Here is a 27,704-nt window from a genome sequence, read left to right on the forward strand (position 1 = left end):
CCCATTATAATCTATAGACATTTCTCATTCTCATTGTGGTCTATGGTCATTACTCATTCCTATTATAATCTATGGGCATTTCTCATTCCCATTATAGTCTATGAGCATTTATTATTCCCATTATAGCCTATGGACATTTATTTCTCCCATTATAGTTTATGGGCATTTATCATTTCCATTACCACCTATGGGCATTCCTCATTCCCATTATAGTCTATAGGCATCTCTCATTTTCATTATAATCTATAGGCATTTCTCATTCTCATTATAATCTATGGGCATTTCTCACTCCCATTATTCTATATTAGTTTGATTGGCGCGGATTATTTCACCCGCTGATGCGCTCCTGTATTTTTGTGTTTTAATCTAATTCACATTACATAACACAGCGAGCCCAGCACCGGAACTCCCGCAGCCGTAACTCTGCAAAATGTCACAGCGCCCTACTAGAATAACCTTCCGCTACGTCTATTATTTAAAGCTTCGCCTGATTGGTCTTCGGTACGGCTGATTCTGACCAATTGATGCCAACCCAAGAGACAGCCAAAACAAGCCCACGCCGGACATTTTCCAACCAATCGAGAATGACAGGGTGGTGTGAGTGATGGAAAGTTTACCCAATCAGACGAGAACATTCCCTGAGGTTCGCTCTATGGATTGGTTAAGGGGTGGAGCAACAGCTAAGGAAGCTGGCTGTGGGCGGTGATCAATGAAGAGCAGCTACCTGGACCAATGGTCGCATTGGCTGTCACCTCATTAGCCAATGGCTTGGCGGCTGATGAAAGGATCGTGTTCTAGAGTTTACACAGGAAGGTGCATGTTATTGTACCAAGGAGAGTGAAGATGGCGGTGTATGTTCGCTGCGGGCTTCTTTTTATAGTGTCATGTTTCCTCTGCGGTGTCGCCTCGGGTTCATTGGGCTTCCTCAACCTCGAGGAGCTGACGGAGATGAAATACGGTATCGAGATCCTCTCAGAACCGGTGATCAAAGGGCAGGTAATAAAGAGTGGAAGTGGCGCCTTACTGGAGCAGCTGTTAACATAGTGTACTTGTGCTATACCTTCAAAACCTGCACCTCTATCTTAACATATTAGGTATTTATAATAGGATCCCCGTGGCCGACAAAAGAGCCTTGCTTAAATACCAGAGCAGGTGTATGAGCATGAGTGTATTGTTTTATATAGGGCCATCATATTCTGTAGCGCTGTACAATGGTAAAAACAGACATGACAGGTAATATACAGCATAACAATTCGACTTACAGAAACAGCTGAAGAGGGCCCTGCCATATATATATATATATATATATTAGTGTGTGTGAGGATTTGAAGTGGTAAAAACAATTCAGTGGATCTGGTGCAAAGTCTGAATTGTGTTATCTCTATAGCAAATATTCCGCTAGTGTCACTGAACGGTATGAAAAAAAGTTTGTGATTTATTACGCTTTATTGAGTCAGTCCAGCCTTGTTGGTGGTAATCACTGGGATGGACCTTTTGTGGCAGCCCACCTCACAAATACTTACTGTGATAAATGTGTTCATCCAAGGCGCCATGACATCACGTTTCCTCTACTTTTCTGTACGTTCGGATGCGTGCGCGATACACTACTTGCTGGGTTGTGATTATCCCACGCAGCGCGCTTTGGATTATGATGAAGCTTTATATAACTAAAAGACTGTAATAATATATTATTGCCTCTGCATAATATATGTACTCTTTGCAATTCTATTATGCGATGTACTGTGAGATTTGTTAAAAAACAAAAACAAAAAAAAACATTATTTTGACAAGACAATAACGTCTGGAGATTCCCACGGATTATTTTCGACCTTGTGCTCTTGATGTTGAACTCGTAGCTTTTGGAGATAGCACGGTACTGTTTTTCTTATGGGACGTTTTACTTTTTTTTTTTTTTTTTTTTTATTAAATTGGGTTTTTCTGTACGTGAAGCAGCTCAGGGGGTTACCAAAACGTTTCCTTAGGTATTTTGAAAGCTTAAATAGAAGTTGGAGCCGGCAGCGAGTAATATTTGGATGGGTTTCTCCAACAAGAAGGGCTGAGCTTGGCCCGGTATGGACCCTTGTATTATACAGTGAAGTCAGTGGCGTAGAGAACTGCATTAAGCTTTCCTATATCTTGCTGACAAATCTAGTCAGTGTATTCTAAGTAAATGAGATAATAAACAAATAGGAGATGCCTCATTGTTAACAAGTTTTTTTTCAGTTTGTGTAAACCGCTCTAGTACGGCTGTTTGGAAATAACAGGATTCGGCGAGATAAAATTACAGCCGCTGCATAATATCGTAACTTACATGTAAATATATTTACCACGTCCTCTTCTGAATGTTTCATTTCCCTTTTTGCCCCTTCACTAAACACGTGTGCATGCTGAGCCCTTAGCGGGCCAAAGACTTGTGTGCCAAAGGGTGATTGGTAGCTTGGGCAATGTGCTATCCAAGCAAAAAAAATATAATTTTATTTGTTTTTCTTCTGTTTGAAACGCAGAGCAAATCAGACAACATAGTCACCATCTCCTCCAAGTACAAGCAAAATTATGAGTGCAAGCTTCCAGCTATTGCTGTCAAGTTTCATCAAGACAAAGATGAAGAACAGCAGACGTATTCAGGGCTTGGGATATCTGATCTGCTTAAGCCCATGGAAGCAGCTCCGTGTCTCATCAAGGTATTTCCAAAATTGGAATGGACTCTGTGTGGTTTGTATTATTACACAGTGTGTTGTATGATTTAGTACATGATAAACCCCCCCCCCAAGACTGCGAGATTTGAACCAACTATTGTAGCGACACTTCTGAAATTTATGTCACATGCAGAAGCTTAAATTTATCATGTAAAATGTTAAAGATTTTTTTTCTTTTTTAACCTGTTTTACAGACTAAAGATTGGTGGACGTATGAGTTCTGTTACGGAAAACATATACATCAGTACCATGTTGAAGGTATGCTTGTGTATGGATGATGCAGCGTTGTGCCTAAAGCTTCCAATGAGTTCACTGAGTGGGTGCATAAAACAGAATATAGAATCCAGGGCATCCGTTCACGTAAAATTCTATCTGGACAGCTCTTTGGAAATAAATGATGACCTAACCTCTCAGAACACACTGCATTGCTTAGTGGTACCAGCCATTAGTGTAAATTTGAAGTAGAATGTGTAAATAAACATAATTAAGATTAATATTAATGTTTTCTACACCATTTTGTTTGGGTTTTGCTGATCATCTTGCGACTGATTCATAACTACTGGGTTTTTTCATTTCTTCCTAGAATCTGAGGTGAAGGGGGACATATTGTACCTCGGGAATTACCAGTCTGAGTTTGACTGGAACAATGAAACTGCAAAGGTATGTCACTTTGCTTCTCCGTTATTGCTGCTAACATGTAAAACCCTAATGTACTTCTATTTGATCAGTACAAAATAAAAGAGTTTCACTACAGTATGTAAGTATATAGACCAGGGGTGTCCAAACTGCGGCCCTCCAGCTGCTGCAGGACTACATCTCCCATACTCCTCAGCCAGCCCCTTAGCTGAAAGAGCATTATGGGAGATGTAGTCCTGCAGCAGCTGGAGGGCCACAGTTTGGACACCCCTGATATAGACACTCTCAAGGTTGGACCCACTAAAGTTTCACCATTTGAAAACCTATGGCATATTTCAGCCTTCAGCTACAATGAAAACCCATTTGCAGGATCTTGTACTTGGGTGGTCGCTGGACTTGTGCATTCGGATTCGTACAAACGTACAGAATTTTGGTACTTTTGTCCATTCGTATGCAGTCTTAAAAAGGAGGCCAGACTCCCCCATGAGTTTTCCAAAAACCAAGCAAAAAGCTCGGATTCCGCATTCACCATTTCCGCATCTTCTTCATCTTCTATCTCCTCCCTTCTCTCTTAAATCTGCTATCTTCGTCCGCATCTCCGCAGACATAACCCAGCCATCATTTTGCCCTTACTTGAACTCGGGGCAAAACGGTTGTGCTTGTGGTGACGTCCTCTCCCCACATTGGAGGATCCGAGTTCCCGTCGGGTTATGTCCTTAGAGATGCGGACCACAAGAAGATAAAAAATAGAAGATGTGGAAGGGGTCGGCAGAGAAGGTAAGGAAACCTTGAGAGAGTTGAACGAGAGTGTGGGCACCAGGCAACGAATTGGGCCAAAACGAAGAATGTGTCTGAATCATTTTCGCCCATTTGCAGGTGTCTAGTGGGCACTCTAGTTTTATAAACATTTAATTGCCATACAAAGAACTGCCTGCAGACATAATGAGTTGTATGAAATTAAAACCATTAACATTACCTATGCCAAACACACCATAAAGGGAGCAGTCTGCATTATCAGATGTGTGTTCCCCCCTTTCCAACCCCAGTGAAAAATGGCACTTTGTTGTCTCGAAAGGTGAAACAAAGATTTACATAACTTTTTCTGTTTATTTTGTAAACTCTGGTAACCTTGGATTTCTTGATTTACGTGGTTATGTAATATTGTTTACACAAAATAATCATCCCAAACAGACAACATACCTCTGCCTTTTCTTATTAAATAAAGAGAACCTCTTAGTCTTCATGTTTGTTAAACCTTTTTTTTTTTTTTTTTTTTGTAGGCTTCAAAGCATCATCGACTGAAACGTTATCACAGCCAGATGTATGTCAATGGCTCCAAATGTGATTTGAATGGAAAGTCCAGGGAAACAGAAGTCAGGGTAAGAAAGATGACATTGTCAGCCAATAGACCCAGCATATTTACATGTTTATAATACATGTTTTTGTGGATGTTATTGTTTCATGAAGCATATGGAGTTGTCCATTTTGTGTCTATTTACATGGAAAATGGTGACCGAGATGAAAGGCTGACACTAAATTAATTTAGCGTATTGGCATCAAACATGCAAAATCAAAAAAAGCACACTAAATATATAAATACAAAATTTTGGGATCCTGTTTCAATTACAGATGTAAAACTTTTTTTTTTTAACTTCACTTTACTTAGAATGCAAGCTCTTTTGGTTTTATTGTGTCTGTGTATCTGTTTCACATCCCATGTCCTTCACTTGTACTGCAATGTCATTTGCAGATTTCTATATACTACACCTAGTGGTGATAGATGAACATTAAATGCATGCATTACTTAATATAAGTGTTATGTACTATGGAGAGATTTCCTTTTTTTCCCCTCTAGACCAGGGGTAGGCAACCTTCGGCACTCCTGATGTTGTGGACTACATCTCACATAATGCTCTTACAGTCATAATGCTGGCAAAGCATCAAGGGAAATGTAGTTCACAACATCTGCTGAAGGTTGCCTACCTCTGCTCTAAACCATTAAAAACATTGTCCCTTTAAGTTCTTGTGTGTTGATGCTGTGCTGTCTGCTTACTGATATGGGCCAAAGCAAAGCCCCATTTTTTCTTTTTGTTTCCTGCGAGTAATTAGTTATGGTGGCTGGATGAATTTTGGGATTGGTTGGAATCCAGATTTAAGGGTACATAAATGGTTGGTTGAAGCTATGTTTATTACTGATACTATTCCTTTGTTTGTATTTGGAAATTAAACATTTTATTATATAATATGCAGAACATTGTCATTTTGTCTACCTGCAGTTTATGTGTGAAGAAGGCTCCGGAGATTACATTGCACGTGTTGATGAGCCTCAGTCTTGTACATACGTCCTGACTGTGCACACCACTCGCATCTGCCATCATCCCTTCTTACGTCCGCCTTCCACTGGCATGCCACAGTCCATAAGATGCCATCCAGCCCTCAGTCCAGAGCAATATGTTGAATATGTGAAGGCACAAGTGTGTAAGTGAAACTTGGTGAAGTAAACTGGTAGATATCCTGTCAAAAAGTAATACAATTGTTATTGGCATCAAAGCATTGTATTTATTAGGAATTCCTTTATCAGAATGGTGTCTCGAGGGCACACCAAAATGTGAGACATCCAAATAAGTGTTTCCCTACCATCCCAGGTGACACTAAGGATAGACTCCTCCTCCGTACCTGATAGGGCAGGGCTCAAAACTTTAAAAAGGGCCCTCCCTCCTACTAACACCAGTTTTCTTTCCTGCCCTACCAGGTAGGAGGACTCGTCTACCTTTTATTATTTTCTTCGGCTCTAGGTTGAGCTGTTTTTCCCCGGGCTAAGCCCCCATTCCTGGGGGATACCTTGCACCTTAGCCGGTTGGCTGGTGCTGCGTTGCTCAGCGCTTGTCCCGGTTCCTGGACACTGCTGCGGTGCCGTCGTCCCGGCGGTGATCGTGGCCGCGGTGCGCCGTCGTCCCGGCGGTGATCGTGGCCGCGGTGGCGCCGTCGTCCCGGCGGTGATCGCCGTTGTTCTGGCGGTGATCGCGGCTGCACCGCCGTCGTCTCAGCGGTTAGCACGGCAGTTCCGCCGGTCGTGTTGCGGAGTTGCCAGCATGTTTGCCGGGACCTCCTATGGCCGGGGACGCCTGCCGGTCTGAAGATTCAGCGGCTAGACGCCGGTCTGAAGATTCAGCGGCTAGACGCCGCTGTTGCGGCTTACTGGCTTTAGCCATTATGGCGTCTATAGACTTCCGGTTCAGGCTTCTGCACTTCCGGTTGTGCGTTCCAAGCCTCGTTTTGGTCACAATTAAAATTTTTGGTGCCAAACTCTCTGCTGTTGCAGATTACAGCCTAATTTCAGCTCCTTTTCACTATATATATAGAAGGTAAGTGATTTGGCTGCTATGTGTGTTCCTGCTGTTTTCTTTTGGTCAGGTGCTGTTGCATCTTTCATTATGTCGGCCCCTGATAATTCTGAGCCGCCCTCTGTTGAGGACAAGCCTAAGAAAGCTGCTATGAAGTCTAAGCATGCCCAATGCTCCGGGTGTCACAAGGCTTTGCAGGATTCAAGAAAGAAACTCTGCTCCGCTTGCCTGAGATCTGTAGCGGATTCTGAGCCGTCTGGGGGTAGGGAGTTTTTGACCTGGCTTAAAGAGGAGATGCAGTCTACCTTCTCTGCCTTCCATCAGACTGTTCCTGCCTATCATCACCTTCCAGTGGTACAAGACCCCGCTCTCCTGGGACGTCAGCCTTTGTACTCAGACTCTGAGTTTGACTATCCTGAGGTAGAGGAAGGTTCCTCAGAGGAAGGAGAGATCCGGGAGGAAAGTTCTTTTTTGTTCCCGGTGGAAGAAATTGAGACCTTAATTTCTGCTTTGAGGTCAGCTATGCATTTGGAGGAGGTCTCCACCCAAAAAGATGACGCTTTCTTTGGTGCCAGCTTCTCCAAACAGTCTGCCTCGTTTCCTGTTCATTCTGCGCTTTCTGACATTATCAAGCAGGAATGGAACCACCCGGAAAGGAGGGTTAACCTGTCCAGGCGGGTTAAACGCATGTTTCCCTTTGATGACAACTTTGCTGAGTTTTGTGCTACCCCGCTGGTGGATACTGCTGTTATGAAGGTCTCCAGGAAGACTACTCTGCCTCTGGAGGATGGCTCTCATTTTTCTGACCAGATGGAAAAGAAAGCCGAAGCTGCAGTTAAGAAATCTTTCGAGGCCTCAGCTGCTGTCTTTAAGCCGGGAATTGCTTCTGCCTCAGTTTCCAGAGCTGTCAAGATTTGGCTCTCCCAGATCGAAGAGGATATTGCTGCCAAAACCTCCAGGGAGACTATCCTCAAAAACGTTGCTGCCGTGAAATTGGCCGTGGATTTTCTCTGTGATGCCTCCATTGAAAACATCAGAATGACGGCCAGGGCTTCAGCGCTTTCGGTTGCGGCTAGAAGAGCCTTGTGGCTCAAAGCCTGGGCGGCGGATAATGCCTCTAAAAACAGGCTTCTTAATATCCCTTTTAAGGGTAAGACTTTATTTGGGGAAGAGCTGGAGTCCCTTTTGGAGAAAACCACAGGGGACAAGCATTGGATGCCTCAACGTAAGCCTCCTTCGAAAAGACGGCAGTCCTTTCGGCCTTTCTTCCCGGGACATTCTAGAGGCCATAGTTCTAGATTCAACCCCTCGTCCAGAGAACAGAACTTCCGAGGCAGATTCCCTCGTGGAAGGGGGAGATTTGACAGGATTGCCTTTCCCAAAGCGTTTCAAGACCCCAAGAACGCTGCATGACGCCTCCTCCATTCTGGTGGGAGGAAGGCTCCGTTTTTTTCACCGACAGTTGGTTCTCACTCACCCGAGACCCTTGGGTGAGAGCCATTGTATCACACGGTTATCAACTTCAATTCCGGACCAGACCTTCACACCGTTTTTTGATCTCCCACCTTCCTCCAGACCAGGCAAGGCGGTCGGTCCTGTTATCCACCATCCAGCAGTTGTCAGACCTCAGAGTCCTGGTTCCTGTCCCCTGGCCAGAACGTGGCCAAGGGGTTTATTCTCCGTTTTTTCTGGTCCCCAAGAGACCGGGTGGTCTTCGCCTAATCATAGACTTGCGTTTTTTGAACAGCCACCTCCAATTCATCAGGTTCAAGAGGGAAACCGTAAGATCCACCCTCGACACCTTATGCCTCAACGACTTCATGGCCTCATTAGACCTAAAAGATGCATATTTCCACGTTCCCATCCATCCATCTCATCAACGTTTCCGGAGAGTGGCGATTCCTCGGGGTTCAACTATCCAGCATTTTCAGTCAAAAAGCCCTTCCATTCGGATTGTCAGCAGCACCAAGAGTCTTCACGATTGGCAGTCGTGGCGGCCCATCTCCGTGTCCAGGGAATCTCAGTCATTCCTTATCTGGACTATTGGCTAATCCATGCCCGGTCGGCACAGATTCTTCGGGTTCATCTTTCCACGGTGGTCAACACATTACAAGATCTCGGCTGGATTCTGAACTGGGACAAATCCTGCACTGTTCCCTCTCAACATCTAGTGTTCCTGGGTCTTCATCTGGATTCCTGCTCCGGGAAAGCTTTCCTTCCGACTGCCAGAATAGAGGGGATTCGATTCCTAGTACGCAGGATTCGCTCTGCACGCCGCAGCTCCTTACGGTTATGTATGTCCCTGCTGGGCAAGATGGTCTCCGCAAAGTATGCAGTGCCCTGGGCCCTGGCCCACATGAGAATACATCAGGGATTTGTCCTCAACCATCTAGAAGACAACCCATTGGCTCTGGACAGGCGTGTCTGTCTTCCTCCGCAGGTCAGAGCTTCCCTCTCCTGGTGGCTCCATCAGAACGTCCCTGCCGCAGGAAGAAGATGGTCTCTTGTCTCCAAGGTACTTCTCACCACCGACGCCAGCATCAAGGGATGGGGAGCTACGTATCAAGACCTGTTTGTGCAGGGTCTCTGGTCTCCAGCGGCAAAACTTCTTCCCTCGAACTGTCTGGAGTTGCTTGCAGTAGAAAAAGCTTTGCATCACTGGGGGCATCTGCTCGCCGGCAAGGACATTTTGCTTCGTTCCGACAATCAGACAGTGGTGGCCTATATCAACAGACAAGCGGGCACAAGAAGTCCTTGGCTTCTCCGTATATCGCTCAGGATTTCTTTTTGGGCAGAGTCCCATCACATGACTCTGTCCGCTGTTCACCTCAGAGGAACTTTGAATTCTCAAGCAGATTTCCTGAGCGGAACTCCTGTGCTAAGCGGCGAGTGGGCTCTGCATCCGATGGCCTTCAATCTAATTGTCCAACGGTGGGGCTTGCCCAAGATCGACCCGATGGCATCCAGAGACAATGCTCAGATTCCCGTCTTCTTTTCCCTCAGGCCTCGGGATCGTCCCTTGGCAATAGATGCCTTCTCACAGGAATGGAATTTCCGTCTCGCATACGTTTGCCCTAATCTCCAGGGTCCTGCAGAAGATCAAGAAGGACCACGCCTCCGTGATCCTGATAGCACCGGACTGGCCGAAGCGAGTCTGGTATTCCGACTTGATTGCTCTAGGTCTCTCTACCCCTCTGAAGCTCCCAGCTTGGAAAGACCTTCTACATCAAGGTCCGTTCCTACACCCAAACCCTGCCGTGACGGCCTGTAGATTGAACGCGGACTGCTGAGAGCGCAAGGTTTTTCTTATCATGTGGCTGAGACTCTTCTGCAGAGTAGAAAGAAGGTTACCTCTCTGCGATATATTAAGATCTGGAAGAGATTTCACAGTTGGTGTTGTTCCAAGGGGATTTTGCTAACTTCCTGTTCCTCTGCCTCTATTCTGGACTTCCTCCAGGAAGGCTTCGACTATGGACTTCAGCCTTCTACGATCCGGGTGCAGATTTCTGCCATCAGTGCTCTCCTCGGGTTCGAGCTTATATCTCTGCCTGTGATCAGACGTTTTGCCAAGGCCATCGTCCGGATTCGTCCTCGTTCGGTCACCAGGATGGTTCCGTGGGACCTGACTCTTGTCCTTCGAAGACTCACATTACCTCCTTTTGAGCCTCTTCAGTCGCTTTCTCTGTATCTATTATCGCTGAAGACGGCCTTCTTAGTAGCCATTACTTCCGCTCGTCGGATTTGTGAACTCCAGGCTTTGTCTATGATGGAAACGTTTCTCCGTTTTTTCCCGGGTAAGGTGGTTCTCTCTCTGCCGCCAGAGTTCGCACCCAAGGTCCAGTCGGCTTTCCACAAGAACCAGGAGATCGTGTTGCCTACCTTTTTTCCTGCTCCTGGCTCGGCTGAAGAGGAAGTTCTTCACACTTTGGATCTGAAGAGATGCCTCACCATCTATTTGGAACGGACTCTACCCTTGCGTAAGTCCTCTCGTTTGTTCGTGGCCTCGTCAGGGCCCAACAGGGGCATCAGCATCTCCAAGTCTTCCATCGCGAAGTGGATTGTTGCAACCATCAACTTGGCGTATTCTGCAGCCGGCCAACCTGCTCCTGTGGGGATCCGTGCCCACTCTACTAGGGCAGTCTCCACTTCCTGGGCCGAAAGATGTTGTCTTTCGCCCGACCTGATCTGCAAGGCGGCTACTTGGCGGACTCTCCACGCTTTTGTGCGGCATTACCGTCTCGACCAGATGACTCAGGAGGACTCTCTTTTCGGTCGGAAGGTCCTTGAGGCTGTTTTGTCTCCTTAGTTTCCCACCCTTCTTCTTTGGTAATTCTATCCTTAGTGTCACCTGGGATGGCAGGGAAACAGGAAGTTCTACTTACCGAGAGCTTCTTTTCCCTGTCAATCCCTGGTGACACGTTTTTTTTTCCCTCCCTTCTTTTCAATAAATTTTGTTGCATCAGATTGCTTTGCCTGTGTGGTCTTTGGTATTTACTGGTGTTAGTAGGAGGGAGGGCCCTTTTTAAAGTTTTGAGTCCTGCCCTATAAGGTACGGAGGAGGAGTCTATCCTTAGTGTCACCAGGGATTGACGGGGAAAAGAAGCTCTCGGTAAGTAGAACTTCCTGTTTCAGTCCTCCAGTTAGCGAGCCACCGCTCCCCTTATTGTCGCAGTAATTATCAATGTGAGTGTGTTGGCTATAGTGTATGCATTCCCTTTTTGAGGGGCAGCCTCATGTTGGATGGTGTCACATTCCAGGATTGTATTAAACTTTACAGGGTTTTTTTTCCGAAACTGCTAGTGATGGAACAAACAGTTAGGGGTTAGAAGAAGCAAGAGGCCAGCTCTGTCCTCCCATACTGAACTGCTTACTAACCAACATCTGAAAACCGTCCCAATTTATGATTGGGGTATGATCTATATCTGTACGGTTTTCAAGCTCTTACTTAACTGGAAAGAAATAGGCTTACAAACACGTCGTGTTTCTGAGTGAGACAAATAAAACACGCCCAGTACACGAGTCCAGTTTTTGTGCAGTAATCAAAAGTTGCCACAAGATGTCCTCCTTTAGTCAGCTACAGGATTAATCTTTTGGAAGCCAGTCTTACGGGACAAAACCGCACCCGTATGACTTTTTTATTTTATTTATTTTTTTGGATTGATATACAGATATTAGACAAGCTGCTTGCATGTGTTGGCTTACTAAAACACGTTATTTATTTTAAATGCTACTCAGCTGAACAGGATTCCAATGTCTCCCTTTACTGGGCCAGTGTAGATTTGTTTTGGTCCATTGCTAAACAAGTAATATGGTATCAAGAACTCCCCTCTCCCTTCTTTAATTTTGATTTGCAGGGCCCACTAAGCCTTCTTTGCATTACCTATTTACTGGAGGCTGGCCCGTGTAAAGTCAGGAAGTTAACGCTTTCAACGTGCTGGTGCTCTGGTCCATTCTATACTTCGCGCATCCCCCCCCCACTTTAAAATGTAAAAACACATGCTCTTGCTCTGTCTCCCTATCTGTCTTTCATGCCCCTGTCTCCTTTCCTGCAGCTCTTCTTCTCTTGCCTCTTCTGCCTTCTTTCTTTTATCCACTTCTCTGCAGTATCTACTCTGGTGATCAGACCTACCCAAATACTTCTGCAAAAGGGCACAGCCTTTCCCCTGATTGGAGGAAAAGGGAAGGAACTGCTGCTTGGCTCCGCCCTTTTGCAGAAGTACCCCGGGAGGCCTGGTCGACACAGATGATACAGGGGAGAAGCGAACAAAGAAGTCAGAAGAGGCTAGAGAAGAAGTAGAACTGCGGGACATGAGAAGTGATTGGTGGAAAAGGTAGGGGAATAGAGAGAGAGATATATGTAATTTCCGGGAGACTTGGGACCTCTCTGCGTTGCAAACCCAACATACCCCCAACAAATGCCACTGGAGTACACACTGGAGTCTTTAATACGGAATAACTCACATAAATAGTTTATTACCTTTGTATGTGTGGATACATACCTGTTTTGTGCCGTCTAATCTTGATTTGCTAAACTTCTTACAGCTGACACAAAGCGGATAGTAGAGGAACTATCAGAGGAGCTCAAAACGCTTGACCTTAAAGCAAATAAAATTACCTCTTCTTCAAACCAAGGCTTGAAGAGAAATGAAGTTGAAGAATCTATATCTACAAGTCCAGAACAGCAAAGTGAAGAAGATGGTATGTAATAAGGGTAAATATTTAACACCCACTAATTTCACCAGCTTTTTTCAGCATGCCAGGCTTTGGAATACAAAATGTACTAACATTGTTTTATAATTTCTTAAATAATAAAAGTAAACCTTACTGGCTCTTTAAAAATATATTTCTGCTTCAGCAACATTTTGCATTTTGTCCTGTCGGTTTTTGTACCATTTATCATTTTTGTTGGGGCCAAAAGATCTAACCTTTAGTTGTATAACAAAAGCATGGGGCATTGATAGGTTGAAAAGTTTTGTTGCCATAGTAACAGGAGTAACTTTTTAAATGTTTGGGTTTGCTTGCTTTGGTTTTTTTTGCTCTGTTTTGAAGCTGGTACCTTTTTGATGAAAGAAATGTCAGTTTGTTTAACTTGCTAGAACAGAAAACGTTGTCTAGCGAGCACAACACATTAAGCACATGTTTTGAGTTAAGGGGGAAGTGTAAAGAATAAATGAATAAGTCTGCATCACAGGCCTTGTAGTTTCACCCGCATGGATATATATATATTTATATTTATTTTATTTTTTTTAGTACCTATAGCATCTGTAGAAGAACAAGGCTTGGAGGATGATGCAGCTTTCGTCCAGGAGGACCCGGAAGCAGACTTCTGGAATAAGATACTTGGACAGCAGAATGAAGAAGGGCAGGCGACAGAGGCAGATGACACGGTAAAATAACATCTTCTCTAGAGCATGTTATCATTGTAAATGTGAAGGAACTTACTGTGGTTTACCTTGAGACTTCAGTTCCCCTGTTTTTCCAAAGGGGATCAGTGGTCTGTTCCCCCTCTGACACATACTATTCACTAAACCATCTGTAACATGTAAACTATGCAACTTTTATATTGGTTGGCACTTAAAACAATCCCTACACAAGCTTCTTCTGCAAGACTGAGTTGCGTAATGCATAGCTGAACCAGTGAGATTTCTCAAGGTATTGCATTGATTTAAGACAGGCGCGTCCAAAGTCCGGCCCGAGGGCCAATTGCGGCCCGCGTTCCGGACTGATAAGGCCCCACAGATAAGTTGCTCAAATATAGATCTGTTTCTTTTATATTAAAGGCAGAGTGATTTAACACCTGTTTAGATTTGTCATCCAAGTCACAAAACGAAAAGCATGCCGTTTTCAATAAGCTTTGCATAAAATAGTTATTTTGCATTTAATTTTAATGGTTCATAGTGTCAGGCAAAACGGTCGGCCCTCGCACATGTTCGCTTCATGAAATCTGGCACTCTTCGAAAAAAGTTTGGACGTGCCTGATCTAAGATGTCTATAGGATGGGTTGATCTGTATTCCACACTGCGCCTAGAATTTACACAGTGGTTGGCACACTAGTTAACTAGTTGTAAATATAAAGTCAGATGGGCAAGCCACTGGTTATATGTGTTTAGTGTGGATTTGTGTGTGTAGAAAAAAGGGTTGGATGTATATTGGAAGTGTGGTAAGTTGCTTATGAGTCGATGCCACAGTGGAACTGCACGTGTTTGGAAGCTTTCCGTGTTTTGGATTGTTCAGGATCCTGCTTCGAGAACTTGAAGTTGTTAAAAGTATGGGTAAGGTTGAGTGTTGCAGCAGTAGACATCAACACCTTGTACACAGCTGGTAATACATAATCACAAAAGTCTTTAGTAGCTCTCATTAACCCTTTCAATCCCAAGGGTTTTTGGTGCCTCAAGTCCCAGAGCAATCTTGCCATTTTTGCGGTATGTCGGTTCAGCGATTATTCTCTTTTCCTGTGAATAGTGTACCAATGTAAATGTATTGTTTTTTCAAGGAGAGATAGAGCTTTCTTTTGATACCATAGTTAGATGATTAGCTGAAAATTTAGGATTAGAAATTTAGTAAAAACTAGCGAAAACTAGAAAAAAAATCTAATTTTTTTTATAAATTTTCCCTCTGGATCCTCACAAAATTAGGTAAAGTGATGGAAAATCCCCTCCAAGTTTATCAATTCAGGTGCCCTGATTTCAGAAATACCTGATTTATATAGATTTTCCATACTTTCCCAGCACTTATGGGGAACATACTATAAGGTGTACATTATTTGTAGAATTGTTATGCTTATGGCTTAACGGGTTTGGGGGTTATGAACGGGGGTAGGAGGGTTATATTGTTTGGATGTTGTGTTAGGGCAATGGGATGTAAGGGACTGTGCCTCCTGGAAGGGAATGCCTGATCGGCATTTAATGCCCGATCGTGACGGAAGCTGTTACGTGAGATCGGACACCAGAAAGCCAGCAATGCTGGCTTCTGCTGTCAGAGGGGACTCCAGGCTGTCAAACGACAGCCTGATCTCCCGTGTCACAGAAGGACAGGACGTACCGGTACGTCCATGGGGGATTCTTGGGATGCGTCTTTTGGACGTACCGGTACGTCCATAGGGGACTGAAGGGGCTAACAGCCGGTTCAATGGATGTACATATACACAAGAGTCTTTGCGGGACCCACACCGCTGCTTGGGGATGCATGGATCTACATTTTGCAATAACTACCTACAAGTTAGAGGCTATATATTTCACTGATAATAATTTTTTTCTGTAGTTATTGAATTGATTTGTTGTATGATTTAGTTTCCTCTAGTATAGCCTGTCTGACTCTAAGGGGTGGTTTCATTTGTTGGTTTTATCTACATAATGCCCTGATACCTTGATGAAGGGCCAAACCCAGCCAGAAAAGCTGAGTTGGCCCTTTTATAGTATGGTTACATTTTATGTAAATAAAGATTTAACTTCTGCATTATGCAGGGTCCTATCCAAGTATAGCCCTCTTCGTTCCTCTCATGGCTTGCATTTCTCCTCACTCCCGTATTAAGGATTTTACCCGTGCATACAACCTTTTGTAAGCGTGCAAGGGCAGGACTGTCTTCTCCTTTTGTACCAATTTATTGTTGTGTGTGATTAACAGCGCTATGGAATCTGCTGGCACCAAGTACATTAAATGTAATGCAATCTGTTTTTGTTTTTTTTTCTTTTTCATATAGGAAGCATTCCCCAGTTTAAATAAGCCACCGGATGCACCTGCAGGTTAGTGATTTTTTTTTTTATTTATTTTTTTTTATTTCTCCCATGTTCTTTTGTAAATTGAATTTATTCCAAGTTTATTGATATAATTTCCAGGCAGTTTATAGATACACACACACACACACACACACACAATCAATGCTTGTCTGTTACTGCTGAAAGTTGGGAGAGTAGGATGATCTTGACCCCCCCACCCCTTCCATTTGCTTTAATCCATAATGTTGATTTACAGTAAAAAATTTCAGTAAGTATGATAACCGGCCTATTCATTTTGAAAGATGGTTAAAATACAGTTGCCTATATGTGGTTACCAATTCTAGAACCAGATACAGACTGTGTATTTTCTCTCTGCACATTGATTTGATGCTACATTGGTTGTCTGCAAAATGTACGCTTCATAGTGTTAGTCTATAATAGATACATCGGTTCAAGCAGGATGAAAACTAAATGACAGAAAATTATTATTTTTAGATTTGTCAAAGAAGCTTCGCTATAGAGTAATACGGAATCCGGAAGACCTGATGAAATTCATCACGGAACTAAAACAGACTCCTAAAAAGGTAGGCCGTGGTTATTGGCAGTACTGTACCGTCCCATTTCTGTGCTTTTAAGCAAGGGCCGCAAATGTGTCGAGTTCGTTCTGAGTGTACCTTAAAGATGGTATATCAAAGTCCACATGTATAGCAACTATCCAGGAGTCCGTGTGCCCTATAGCGTATTTATACACACACACCACACACATTTACCATTTACTGCAACTCTCTGTTGTGGGCAAGGAAGGACACAACCATCTCGCAAAGTCAAACATTTTTGATATTCATATTGAATATTTCATTGTCTTTTGCACCATTTTTACTTTCAATGGCAGACGGAGAAGAAAACTGATGGAAATGACAGAAGTTTACAGGGTGCACACAGTGAAGAAGACTCGGGCTCTTTAGCAGATAGACAAACGGAAGAAGAGGAAGATGAACAGATAATAATGCAAGAGTTTGAGAAGGAACTGGAAAATATTCTGCTGCCCAAATCGGATGTGTCTCAGATAAAGGACAATGTGAAAACTGAGATGGAGAAGGAATTTGATAACATTATAAATGAGGTACGTTTTCCACATGTGTGAAGTTTTCTTCCCAATATTAATACATCATGAGATTTTTTTTTTATTTAGGCTATATATGCTTAAAAGAAATGGATATTCAGGTGGTGGGGATTACTATCTCCAACATGTACAATTCTCTACACTGGATAAATGTATCATTGTGTTTTACACATTGGAATAAAACCCTGCCTTACGTCTATACTATGGGGCCGTGCATCTTAAATTCCTATTCTGAGGATCTGTGGGATTATGCCCCTCTATTGTGTTATCCCTGCCCTGTTAAAGGGGCTGTCCAGCCACCCTGTGCACTTTAAAGCATATGATCGGCGTGTGGCTCTGTTCTGCAAGTGCATGGGCATTCGTCAGAAATCCGAAGCATTTGTCAGTTTCTTGTCCCCCAGCTAAGTGCCCTATGGGAGATGCATTTGTCTGACTGCATGTGACCCAGTGCTGGTTCTGCTTAATGATGCATGCAGAGGTCTGTGTGGACTACAGTGCGCATGTTTAAAGTCTTCCCATTGATTTTTAATTGGTTGCTTAAGCTGTCAGTCACAGGACATACTCCCATTGGAAGTCACCAGAATTAGGAATCTGCACACACTCCCCACAGGAACTCAGGTGCTTAGCTGTGCCAGGAAGGGCCAGCTCCCCAGTAAATCAAAATAGAAAAAGGCTCCAGGCACTCAAGGGTTCCATCAGGCAGATTTATTGAAAGAGAAGAACAACAACGTTTCGACCTCACGATGAGGTCTTTATCAAGACTTGGTTGGAAACACTTTAGTGCTACTGACCGTTGAAGCAGCCAATCAGTGGCAAGAGATTATGGAGGAATAAAGGAAATTTTGCATCACAGTTGTAGTTTCTGTGTTGGGAAAGGTGATTTTCTTTTTTTCTGTTTTCTTAGACTTCAGAGTACTTTAACATGCATTGTTCTATAGTAGGGGTGTCTTGTACCTTAGTTTACTGACATTTGCTTTAGGTTTATGTTTCACTCCACCTTTTGTTTAATTGTGCTTGTAGAGCAATTACATCTTCCTGAATTTTAAATTATACTTCCTCCAGAGTTAAATATTTTGCATCGTCATCAAGATGTAGTTATGTACAAAGAATGATTTCCCTGTGGGTAAAATGTTATTTTAAAAAAATTGCATCACACAGTTGCTGCAGGTTTTGTTGGCTGCACATCCATGATTGAATCTCCTGTCCCAACACATCCCAAAGGTGCTCTATTGGATTGAGATCTGGTGTCTGTGGAGGCCATTATTATGTTCAAGAAAACCGCTTGGTTGTAACAAATGGCTGAGTTACTGTTGCCTTTCTGTCATCTCAAACCAGTCTGCCCATTCTCCTCTGACCTCTACAAAGCATTTTCGTCCACACATCTGCCGCTCACTGGATATTTTTTTTTTTTCGGACCATTCCTTGTAAACCTTAGAGATGGTTGTGCGTGAAAATCCCAGTAGATCAGCATCTGGCACCAACAACCATGCCACGTTCAAAGTTGCTTAAATCCCCTTTCTTCCCCATTCTGGTGCTTGGTTTGAACAGCATGTTGTCTTGAGCATGCCTAGATGCATTGAGTTTCTGCCATGTGATTGGCTGATTAGCTATTTCTGTTAACAAGCAATTGAACAGGTGTACCTAATAAAGTGGCCTGTGTGTGTATGTGTAATATATATTAGATTTGTCACATGATGGGTACTTTTGCATTGACAGTTTAGGTGTCAATTTAGCAGATCACAAAATGTGACAGTAATACTGTAGTAATTGAAACTGAGGAGTATAAATGCAACCTGTTAAGCAGGTTATGTTTCATCATATAAACAGGGAGAAGTCATTTTAAGGCATAACTTGTTTGCATAGATTGCTCACAGGTATAGTACTGAACAATCATTTAGTGGCTCAAGGAGGTATTCTAAAAGAAAGAACAGGTCCTGCTTAAACTGATGTAATTGGCATGTTTAGACTGTGTAAATGGTCAGGAAAAAAGCGTGCTGAGAATGCGCATGTGGTGGTGTTTTATATGAAATCCCTTTTTTTAGTAGGACTCTACTGGTCTTTTAACTAACTTTGTCATACCTAAATGATGCTGTTCTGTATGACCCATTAAAAAACTTGCATATCTGTGGAAGGACACTTACATAGACCCTGGTATCAAAGTACCAAAAAAGTGGATGGATGTTTTTCTTCTTCTTATGCAGTGTCTCTTTTCATGGTAAGCCAGGCCATTAATGGGCACAGCGCTCGCTTAGAAAGTGAACAAGAAGTTTGTTGAAACGCAACCTATTTTATAGGGCTGCAACTAACGATTATTTTAATAATCGATTAGTTGGCCGATTATTTTTTCGATTAATCGATTAATCGGATAAAAAAAAACAATATGCAAATTTTTCGTTTATTTAAAAGAATTTAATGAACTGGATGTTAAAAAACAACTTAAAATTTACATTAACATTCTTATTTTGTTATGATGTAATAAAAAACAATATTTTCAAAGTACAAGAACCCAAACACAATATTTATGAAACAAAATAACCCCAAACATTCTGAAAAGAGGTGGACTATTACTGTTCAAGAAACTTTGCCCCAGCACTTTGCACTTTGCACCCAGCACTTTGCACCCAGCCCTGGCACTTTGCACCCAGCACTTTGCCCCAGCACTTTGCCCCAGCCCTGGCACTTTGCATCCAGCACTTTGCACCCAGCATTCAGCACTTTGCACCAGCACTTTGCACCCAGCCCTGGCACTTTGCACCCAGCACTTTGTACCCAGCACTCAGCACCCAGCACTTTGCCCCAGCCCTGGCACTTTGCATCCAGCACTTTGCACCCAGCACTTTGCACCAGCACTTTGCACTTTGCACCCAGCACTTTGTACCCAGCACTCAGCACTTTGCGCCCAGCACTTTGCCCCAGCCCTGGCACTTTGCACCCAGCACTTTGCACCCAGCCCTGGCACTTTGCACCCAGCCCTGGCACTTTGCACCCAGCACTTTGCACTGTGCCCCTGCACCCAGTCTCCAACTCTGCCCTGCACCCAGCCCTGCCCCCACATTCTGCCCTGCCCCCACACTCACACTCTGCCCTGCACCCACTCTGCCCTGCACCCACACTCACACCCTGCCCTGCATCCCCACCCCCACTCTGCCCTGCACCCAGTCTCCCACTCTGCTCTGCACCCACACTCACACCCTGCATCCCCACCCCCACTCTGCCCTGCACCCAGTCTCCTGCCCTGCACCCCCCACCCCCACTCTGCCCTGCACCCCCACCCCCACTCTGCCCTGCACCCCCACCCCCACTCTGCCCTGCACCCACACTCACACCCTGCCCTGCATCCCCTGAAACCCCACTCCCACCCCGCCGTGGACCCCCACCCCCGCGAATCGCTCTGTGCGAATGGAGCCGCTCTGTGCGAATGGAGCCACTCGCACAGAGCGAACCGCTCTGTGCGAATGGAGCCGATCGCACAGAGCGAACCGCTCTGTGCGAATGGAGCCACTCGCACAGAGCGAACCGCTCTGTGCGAATGGAGCCACTCGCACAGAGCGAACCGCTCTGTGCGAATGGAGCCACTCGCACAGAGCGAACCGCTCTGTGCGAATGGAGCCACTCGCACAGAGCGAACCGCTCTGTGCGAATGGAGCCACTCGCACAGAGCGAACCGCTCTGTGCGAATGGAGCCACTCGCACAGAGCGAACCGCTCTGTGCGAATGGAGCCACTCGCACAGAGCGAACCGCTCTGTGCGAGTGGCTCTGTGCGATCTGTGCACATAGACATGAAGAATACTTACCTCCGGAACACGTCACATCCGTCACGTAGCTAAAAGAAGGCGGAGACTGCAGAGCGTGTAGCAGAAGCGGGGAACGCTCGCGGAGGTAAGTAAAAGGAGCCGAGTGCTCCAACAACGAATCGATCACTCGATTAATCGATAACGGAAATCGTCGGCAACGATTTCCGTTATCGATTATTATCGATTTTATCGATTCGTTGTTTCAGCTCTACTATTTTAGTGATGTACTGAAAACTAAAATCTGGGCTTGAAAATCATGAACTTTTATTTTACAATTACAGGGATAGCCAACAGGTGGCACTCTAGCTTTTGTGGGACTAAAACTCCAGTGATGCTCATCATCTTAATGTTTTTGTTGGCTAGCTGAACATCGTCGAAGTTTGTTTCGCACCCGATGAGCAAACAATTGGCAAAAGGGCCTTGACAATAAGCATAATTCTTACCTTCTCTTTTTTTTTCTTAATATTGTCTTTTTTTTTTTTTTTTCTTGTAGGCAAAAGAAGAGCTTGAGACTGAAGGTCTGAAGGGAGAATTTGATCGTAAGCAGGCATCTACGTCTCTGGCTACAACACTGAACAAACTAATAGACAAACTGGATAATGCTGTAAACGGCAAAGAAGATGAGACGGAGTCTTTAGAGAATGGTGATGTCCTCAGCCAAAGCAGCACCGAATCTGCGGTACAAGCACCTAGTGGTATGTATAATGCATTTCCCTCAACAAGACTTACCCCCAATAACTATGTATTTTATGTGGGACGTATGTGTGTTCCGATTCACAATTATTAAAAATAATCATGGCACTCAGTTTTTATGGTAATAGGACTTTTTATTTGTAAGTTCTTTGGATCTCTGTAAGGCATCTGCTCATTTCAGACTGTGTACTTGAGCTAGTGTGCTAAAAACCAATACAAGATATATATATATATCTATCCACTATATGACCAAAAGTTTGTGGATACCTAACCATCCCACTATATGAACTTGTTGGACATACCATTCCATAACAGTGAGATTACCATGTAGTTGTGCCCCCTTTGCAGCTATAACAGCTTCCACTCTTCTGGGAAGGTTTTTTCACAAGATCTTGGAGTGTATGTTTGGGAATTTTTGCCTGTTCATCTAGTAGAGCGTTTGTGAGGTCAGGCACTTATGTTGGACAAGATGGCTTGGCTCGCAATCAGAGTTTCTATTTAATCCAAAGGTGTTTTGAGGTTGAGGTCAGGTCTTGAATGACCACAAACCATGTTTTTATAGACCTTGCTTTGTGCATGGGGCACAGTCATGCTAGAACAGGAAAAAGGTCTTCCCCAGATTGGTGCCACAAAGTTGGAACCGTACAATTGTCTAAAATGTCTTTTGTACGCTGTAGTATTAACTTCACCATTCGCTGGAACTAAGGGGCCCAACCCCTGAAAAACAGCCTCAGACCGTTATCCCTCCTCTGCCAAACTTTACAGCAGGCACGATGCGTTCCTGTAGGTAGCGTTCTCCCAGCACCTGCTGAACCCAGATGAATCCATCAGACTTCTGTGTTTAATCAGAGAACGTTTCCACTGGACTCCAGAGCAGTGGGCTTTACGCTACTCCGACAACACTTGGCATTGTATTTTGTTTTGTTATACGCACATCAGCACTTTTTGAGTGCTTCGTGGCTGGGCCCTTCTGTGCTACTCATAGACTCCGTTTTCACAGTAATAGTGGCCTGGCGCAGGGCATCATGTGGCAAAGATGGCATTCTATGACCACATTTAAATTCACGGAACTCCTCCGGGTGACCCATTCTACTACCAATGTTTGTCTATGGAGATGGCTGCCTATGTGCTTGATTTTATACACCTGTTGGCAATAAGTATGGCTGAAACACCTAAACTTAATAATTGAGAGGGGTCCACATAGGTCATATAGTGTGTGTAAATATATATTAAGCAATCAAATGTATTAATGGAAAGATCTTGGCTTCCCCTAAATAACTATACATCAATATGTTAATGATTTTTATTAAGAGACTTTGACAGGTTCTTAGTATAATTGTGTTGCCTAGCAAGAACAAATTAGGAGAGAAAGAAACAGCCCAGAGAAAAGACCTTGGGGGTGCTAGCCGATTACACTTTCTAACAGTGCCCCTTCTTAAGCAAAACCAAGCAAGTTTATTATCCTGTATTGAAAGGTAAATGATGAAAAAAGAATATTGCTTCTATTGTTAAGACAATACTCTGTACATGCAGTACAAAAATTAGTGGAACTGGAAGATCTGAAACTGGCAACAAATGTAATGAAGATCTTGGCTTTAAAATTGGGCTTGTTTACCTTGGAGAAAAAGCACCTAGGTGGGGATGTGGTTATCATAAACCAGTATATCCGGGAACAACAGCAGTGTTATGCACTAGCATGCACATGCATCTAGGGTTAACTATTTAACTGAAATATTACATTACGCCACACTGTTTATTGTAAAGGGAGAGTGGAAATTCATGTCATAAAACAAAAACATGTAAAGTGGGCCAGTAATATTAACACACGGTAAGTCTTGCAGGAGAAGCGAGCCCTGCTTGTGTGAGCTGATAATCTTTTAGGAGGTTGATGGGGAATGAGACAGGCTGCTTGAAGGTGGGGAGAACAGATTTTATATTGAATATAATTAGGTTTTGTGAGTTTGAAGGTTGATAAGTGGAGGAGTCTGAGCAGGTAATTGAGGAAATTTTAGGTCTGTTCTCTAAACTGCAAGTAGTTGGCTTTTCATGCAATGGTTACTACTGCCAACTCAAATGTACACTCACAACTTGAATGCAGCAGAACTCTGAGATTGTTCGAACCATACAGTTGTTTGGGAGTTGTAAATGTATGTTACCAAAAAATCATGATAATAAAAAAAAAAGTCATCCTTTGTTGCAATTGGCTTGGTTTTAATTATTTATATATTTTTTGTATGCGTTTGGAGTCTAAATCAGGTAATGCTTGTTTTGTATGTCCGTGAGGAATAGAGTATCAATGCACTTTTTATCCCCTTGTCCTAAACAGACACTCAACTTCATAATTATTTAACAATGACTCCTTTCCATATTGGGTAGTGGAGGGATCCAGAAGTACAGTATTCTTCTACAGTGAAAAAGATCTTGGCTGCAGGGTTAATTTTTTACTATTACCTTTTCGTATTAGATGATCATACTGATGGTCGTGTTAAAGTCAGGGTCACTAAGATACGTCGAGGCAGCCCTGAGCAGAATGAAAGGAAGGTGAGAGAGATGAGCCACGAAAACTCACAGCTGAAACAAATTGAGAATGTTATTAAAGACCTGCTTGAAAAGGAAGGGCTGAAGGCAGAAGGTATGCCCCACGTAAAAGATACTCTCCACTATCCACACGGTTGCGTATCGTTTTCTTTGTTCCGGGAGTGCTTTTCTTCCTTCCTCCCTTTTTGTATTTCTCTGCCAAAGCATTTGAACAGCTGTTTAAAGCAAGGACATGTTATTCTCACCAAGCTTCACCACTATTAATGAAATGGCTTTGCTAATGTGTGGAGGCTGTCTGATGTAACTTGCTTTTCTCTGGGCTGGTGCTTTCTTAAGGTGTTAATGTACTTGGGGCTTTTGCACTTACTTTCGGGCCTGTTTTCACAGAATGCTTCCCGTGTGCTAAATACTTGCCTTCACAGGTGCCATATTATTGCGCTGTTTCCTTTCCGAATACTAACAATTTTTAGTTTTCTTCTGTCCGATCCTGAAACACACAATGATTTGATTTTTCCTTCAAATGTTTTTTTTTTCTGAATATCTGGAGTCTACCTCAAACTTTGGTTATAACATGATGCAGCAACGAGGGAATAAAACCTAGATGCAAAATATTAAGATTTTGTGATATCCTTTAGTGTTAATGCACTAAGATCGAGTACACATACCAGAAGTTGGTTATTTGTACCATTTACTACTAAAGATTCTTATTACCTCTATGCAATATTAACCCCTTAATGACAAAGCCTGTACATGTACGGGCTCAAAATGCATTGTTTACTATGGGTTTTGGGACCGCCCATTGTCCTTAAGGGGTTAATTAACTTCTCCAGCATTAAATCTCCAGATTTAATCACATGAAAACAGGCATGGTTTACAAGCTTTTTAAGTTTCCATGGGAACAAACTTTACTTTCTTTTGTATTCATGTAAATACTAAATATTCCCAGGCTGGCCTTTTATTCCAAGGGTTCAATAAAAGTGTGTATTATATCTGTCCATAAAGTTTTTCTAGCCGAGTCTGATAAATGGGTAAGAACTCATTTGTTAATCACACCTAGAAGGGACATGAAATGCACTTTTAAAACTTTTACAACTGATGAAGGGCAAAGCAAACCAAATTCAGTCAGTTTACAGGGTGTGAGTTGCCTTTAATAAGCAGGCATTCAAAGAAAGACCTTATTAAAGATTGTGGCAATCATTTATTGGTGAGCAGTATAGAATTCCCGGCAATGCATATGTGGGGTGTGCTGAGACCTAAAAACCTAATGAGCACTTTAGAGTGGGACATAGACTTGGTTCTGCAACATTTGACATATGTGGTGTCCTGGAAATTCTTCCATCTTGCAATTCAGTTGTCAAATGTCTCTGTAGGTAGAGGGCTGCGTTTGTTCCTGCAGGCCTAATTCCAACAGGGTAGCGTTCTGTTCCTGGGTAGAAAGCATTTATTTCTGCTTGAACAGTAGACACTTGGATAAGGCTTACTCACCCTTGCTTGACATTGCCTTCTGAGAACTGTTCAGTCTCTCTAAATATTATGTAACAGATATTAAGCGGGCAGACTAGAAGAGCCAGATTTCTCTTAAACCCTATTGAGTTTTACCTTTTGCAGCACACGTTTATACTATACTTGGATCTTATGTTCGTGATGGTATTATGCCTAAACCATTCAGCATCCCAATAGCAAAGGTATCACGAAGGTCAGTTGAGTATTCCCTTGTAGAACCTGGCTTTTAGAATGTCAAATCCTTGAATTAAAAGGCTGCAGTTATCCAAATTCATTTTCTGGTTTAAGATTATGTAAGTATTTTAGCTGAACACAAATCTGTTTTTCATTTACATTTAGAAACCTCTTACTTTTATTCTTGAGAGATTTCTTTGTAGTCACCCGCATCTTATGCTTCTCTGGATAAACATCCTGATGATGGATGTTTTCACTCCTGCTCACAATCTTATAAGATGCCCTACTTTTCTTTTATTGTATTTTTATGTTTTACAGGTAAAATAGAAATAAAAATACTCACAACGGGTGGATTTGGAGATGATGACAATGCACACTTGCTTTCAGAAGAGGATACCAAAACCTTGAAAGATATTGTCTTCAATATACTGGTATGTCATAACAAAGTAGAACTGTTGGCTCAGAGGTTCTCGAAGGGACACTGTAATGCAGACCCCCTCCCCTACAAACTTATGTTCTATGTAGGAGATGTAAGTCAGTATTACTGCTACTTATTTGACAGTAATTCTTACATTATTATGGAATCATTTGTGGCAAGTCTTAGTATTTTTGGAACAGTAAAAGAAACTATGAATACACGGGTAACTGACAAGGTCACGTAGACGGAGGAAAAGGCAAGAATTTGGATCGGTATACAGATATTGCCCATTGTGTGCTTCATTTTGCATTTCTCTATTCCCACATCCCCCTCCAACTTCAAATAATGGATGGTGAGGAGCACCCTTCGCAGACAAACGGCAAATGGTACCTCTCCCTGCCAACAAAAGGGAGACATCCACAGCATGGATAATATAATACCAGGGTCACACTCGCACCACAATGGCTGTTTTATGTGCAAATCATCCAACGTGGTATGCCTTATGTGTATGAAATGCCCACGATTTAATTCCTGCAGACATATGATCAACCAGAAGAAATAGATACATCTTTAGGAGAGCATTTCTGCCAACCTGGGCACAGCATACATGATGTGAAGCTCTTAGTACTGATGGGATTGTTACGCACCCAGTGGGAGAGAAAAATATGGGAGATATATATAAATCAAACTGATATGCTGGTTTAATGCCTTACTCACTGGCCTCAATGGGGATTACAAATTTATCTCCCGAAATAACCTTACAAATTAACAATCCTGTCACATGAAACAACAACTACTAACTTATTCCTGCTAACACCTTCATGGATCTGGCTTGTCTCAAATAGCTTTATGTCCCTTCTAACCAGGGAGTAAACCCATCAAAGATGCTCTGACTGATCTGCATCTATCTGTTAGATCTTTCTTAGACCGGCTAATTTACTGCTGAGGAAATTCTCCATTACCTGTTTGTTTTACCTTTTTTGTAAATCTATGAACTGTGCTCTTGTATTTAAGAAAATTCTGTTTTACCTTCATTAATGCCTGAGAAGGGGACCTAACAACTTGGTCTTGAAAACTTTCAATTAAACGCTGTATCGGTTTAACTTCTCAATTTTTCATATTTCTCAATTAAATTCTCTTCAGGTTCAAGGCACAGAAGAGGCACATAAAGAACAGAAGCGGCAGCAGCAGCTGGAAGACAACTACCGGTTTGTGTGGACCCAAGATCAAGATGATTCAAAAAGCACCAGTGCAGCAACAGACTCAGATGATGTGGAATTTTAACTTAAACATTGAACTCGGCGACCAGAGGAAGACCGAAAAACATTGGACTGTATAGTGGACTACGGCTTCATCACAAACTTAATGGCAAGGTGCAACATTCTATAGGTCGTGGATTACGGTCTTGTAGAAGACCTGTGATAAAGCCAGCACCAGAATTTACCCGCTGGACATTACAAAACATAATAAGATGGACCTTTATTTTAAATGCGGTTTCCTTTTAAGTGTTTGGTGCTAAAGTGAAAAGACTTTGAATTGTTTTTCCCAAAATAAAATTAAAGGCTTAAA

At 43.1% G+C, this 27,704-nt stretch overlaps 1 protein-coding gene across 2 annotated transcripts; it reads left to right on the plus strand.

The window, feature by feature from the left end:
- The first annotated feature begins 747 nt into the window (after nt 1-747).
- OS9 (OS9 endoplasmic reticulum lectin) lies at nt 748-27,704 on the plus strand. 2 transcript variants are annotated; one of them, XM_053455772.1, is made up of 15 exons: nt 776-996; nt 2,505-2,681; nt 2,891-2,954; nt 3,280-3,356; nt 4,613-4,711; nt 5,609-5,810; nt 12,719-12,874; nt 13,427-13,563; nt 15,876-15,918; nt 16,387-16,475; nt 16,784-17,014; nt 21,303-21,504; nt 23,967-24,134; nt 26,036-26,148; nt 27,279-27,704. In XM_053455772.1, the coding sequence occupies exons 1-15, from the start codon at nt 844-846 to the stop codon at nt 27,417-27,419; spliced, it is 2,052 nt and encodes a 683-aa protein (XP_053311747.1). In that variant the 5' UTR covers nt 776-843; the 3' UTR covers nt 27,420-27,704. The 2 variants fall into 2 exon arrangements, with proteins under 2 accessions (XP_053311748.1, XP_053311747.1); XM_053455773.1 differs by lacking the exon at nt 23,967-24,134 and having other exon boundaries at nt 748-996.

Source organism: Spea bombifrons, chromosome 2 (genome assembly GCF_027358695.1).
Source record: "Spea bombifrons isolate aSpeBom1 chromosome 2, aSpeBom1.2.pri, whole genome shotgun sequence".
NCBI classification, from domain to species: Eukaryota; Metazoa; Chordata; class Amphibia; order Anura; family Pelobatidae; genus Spea; species Spea bombifrons.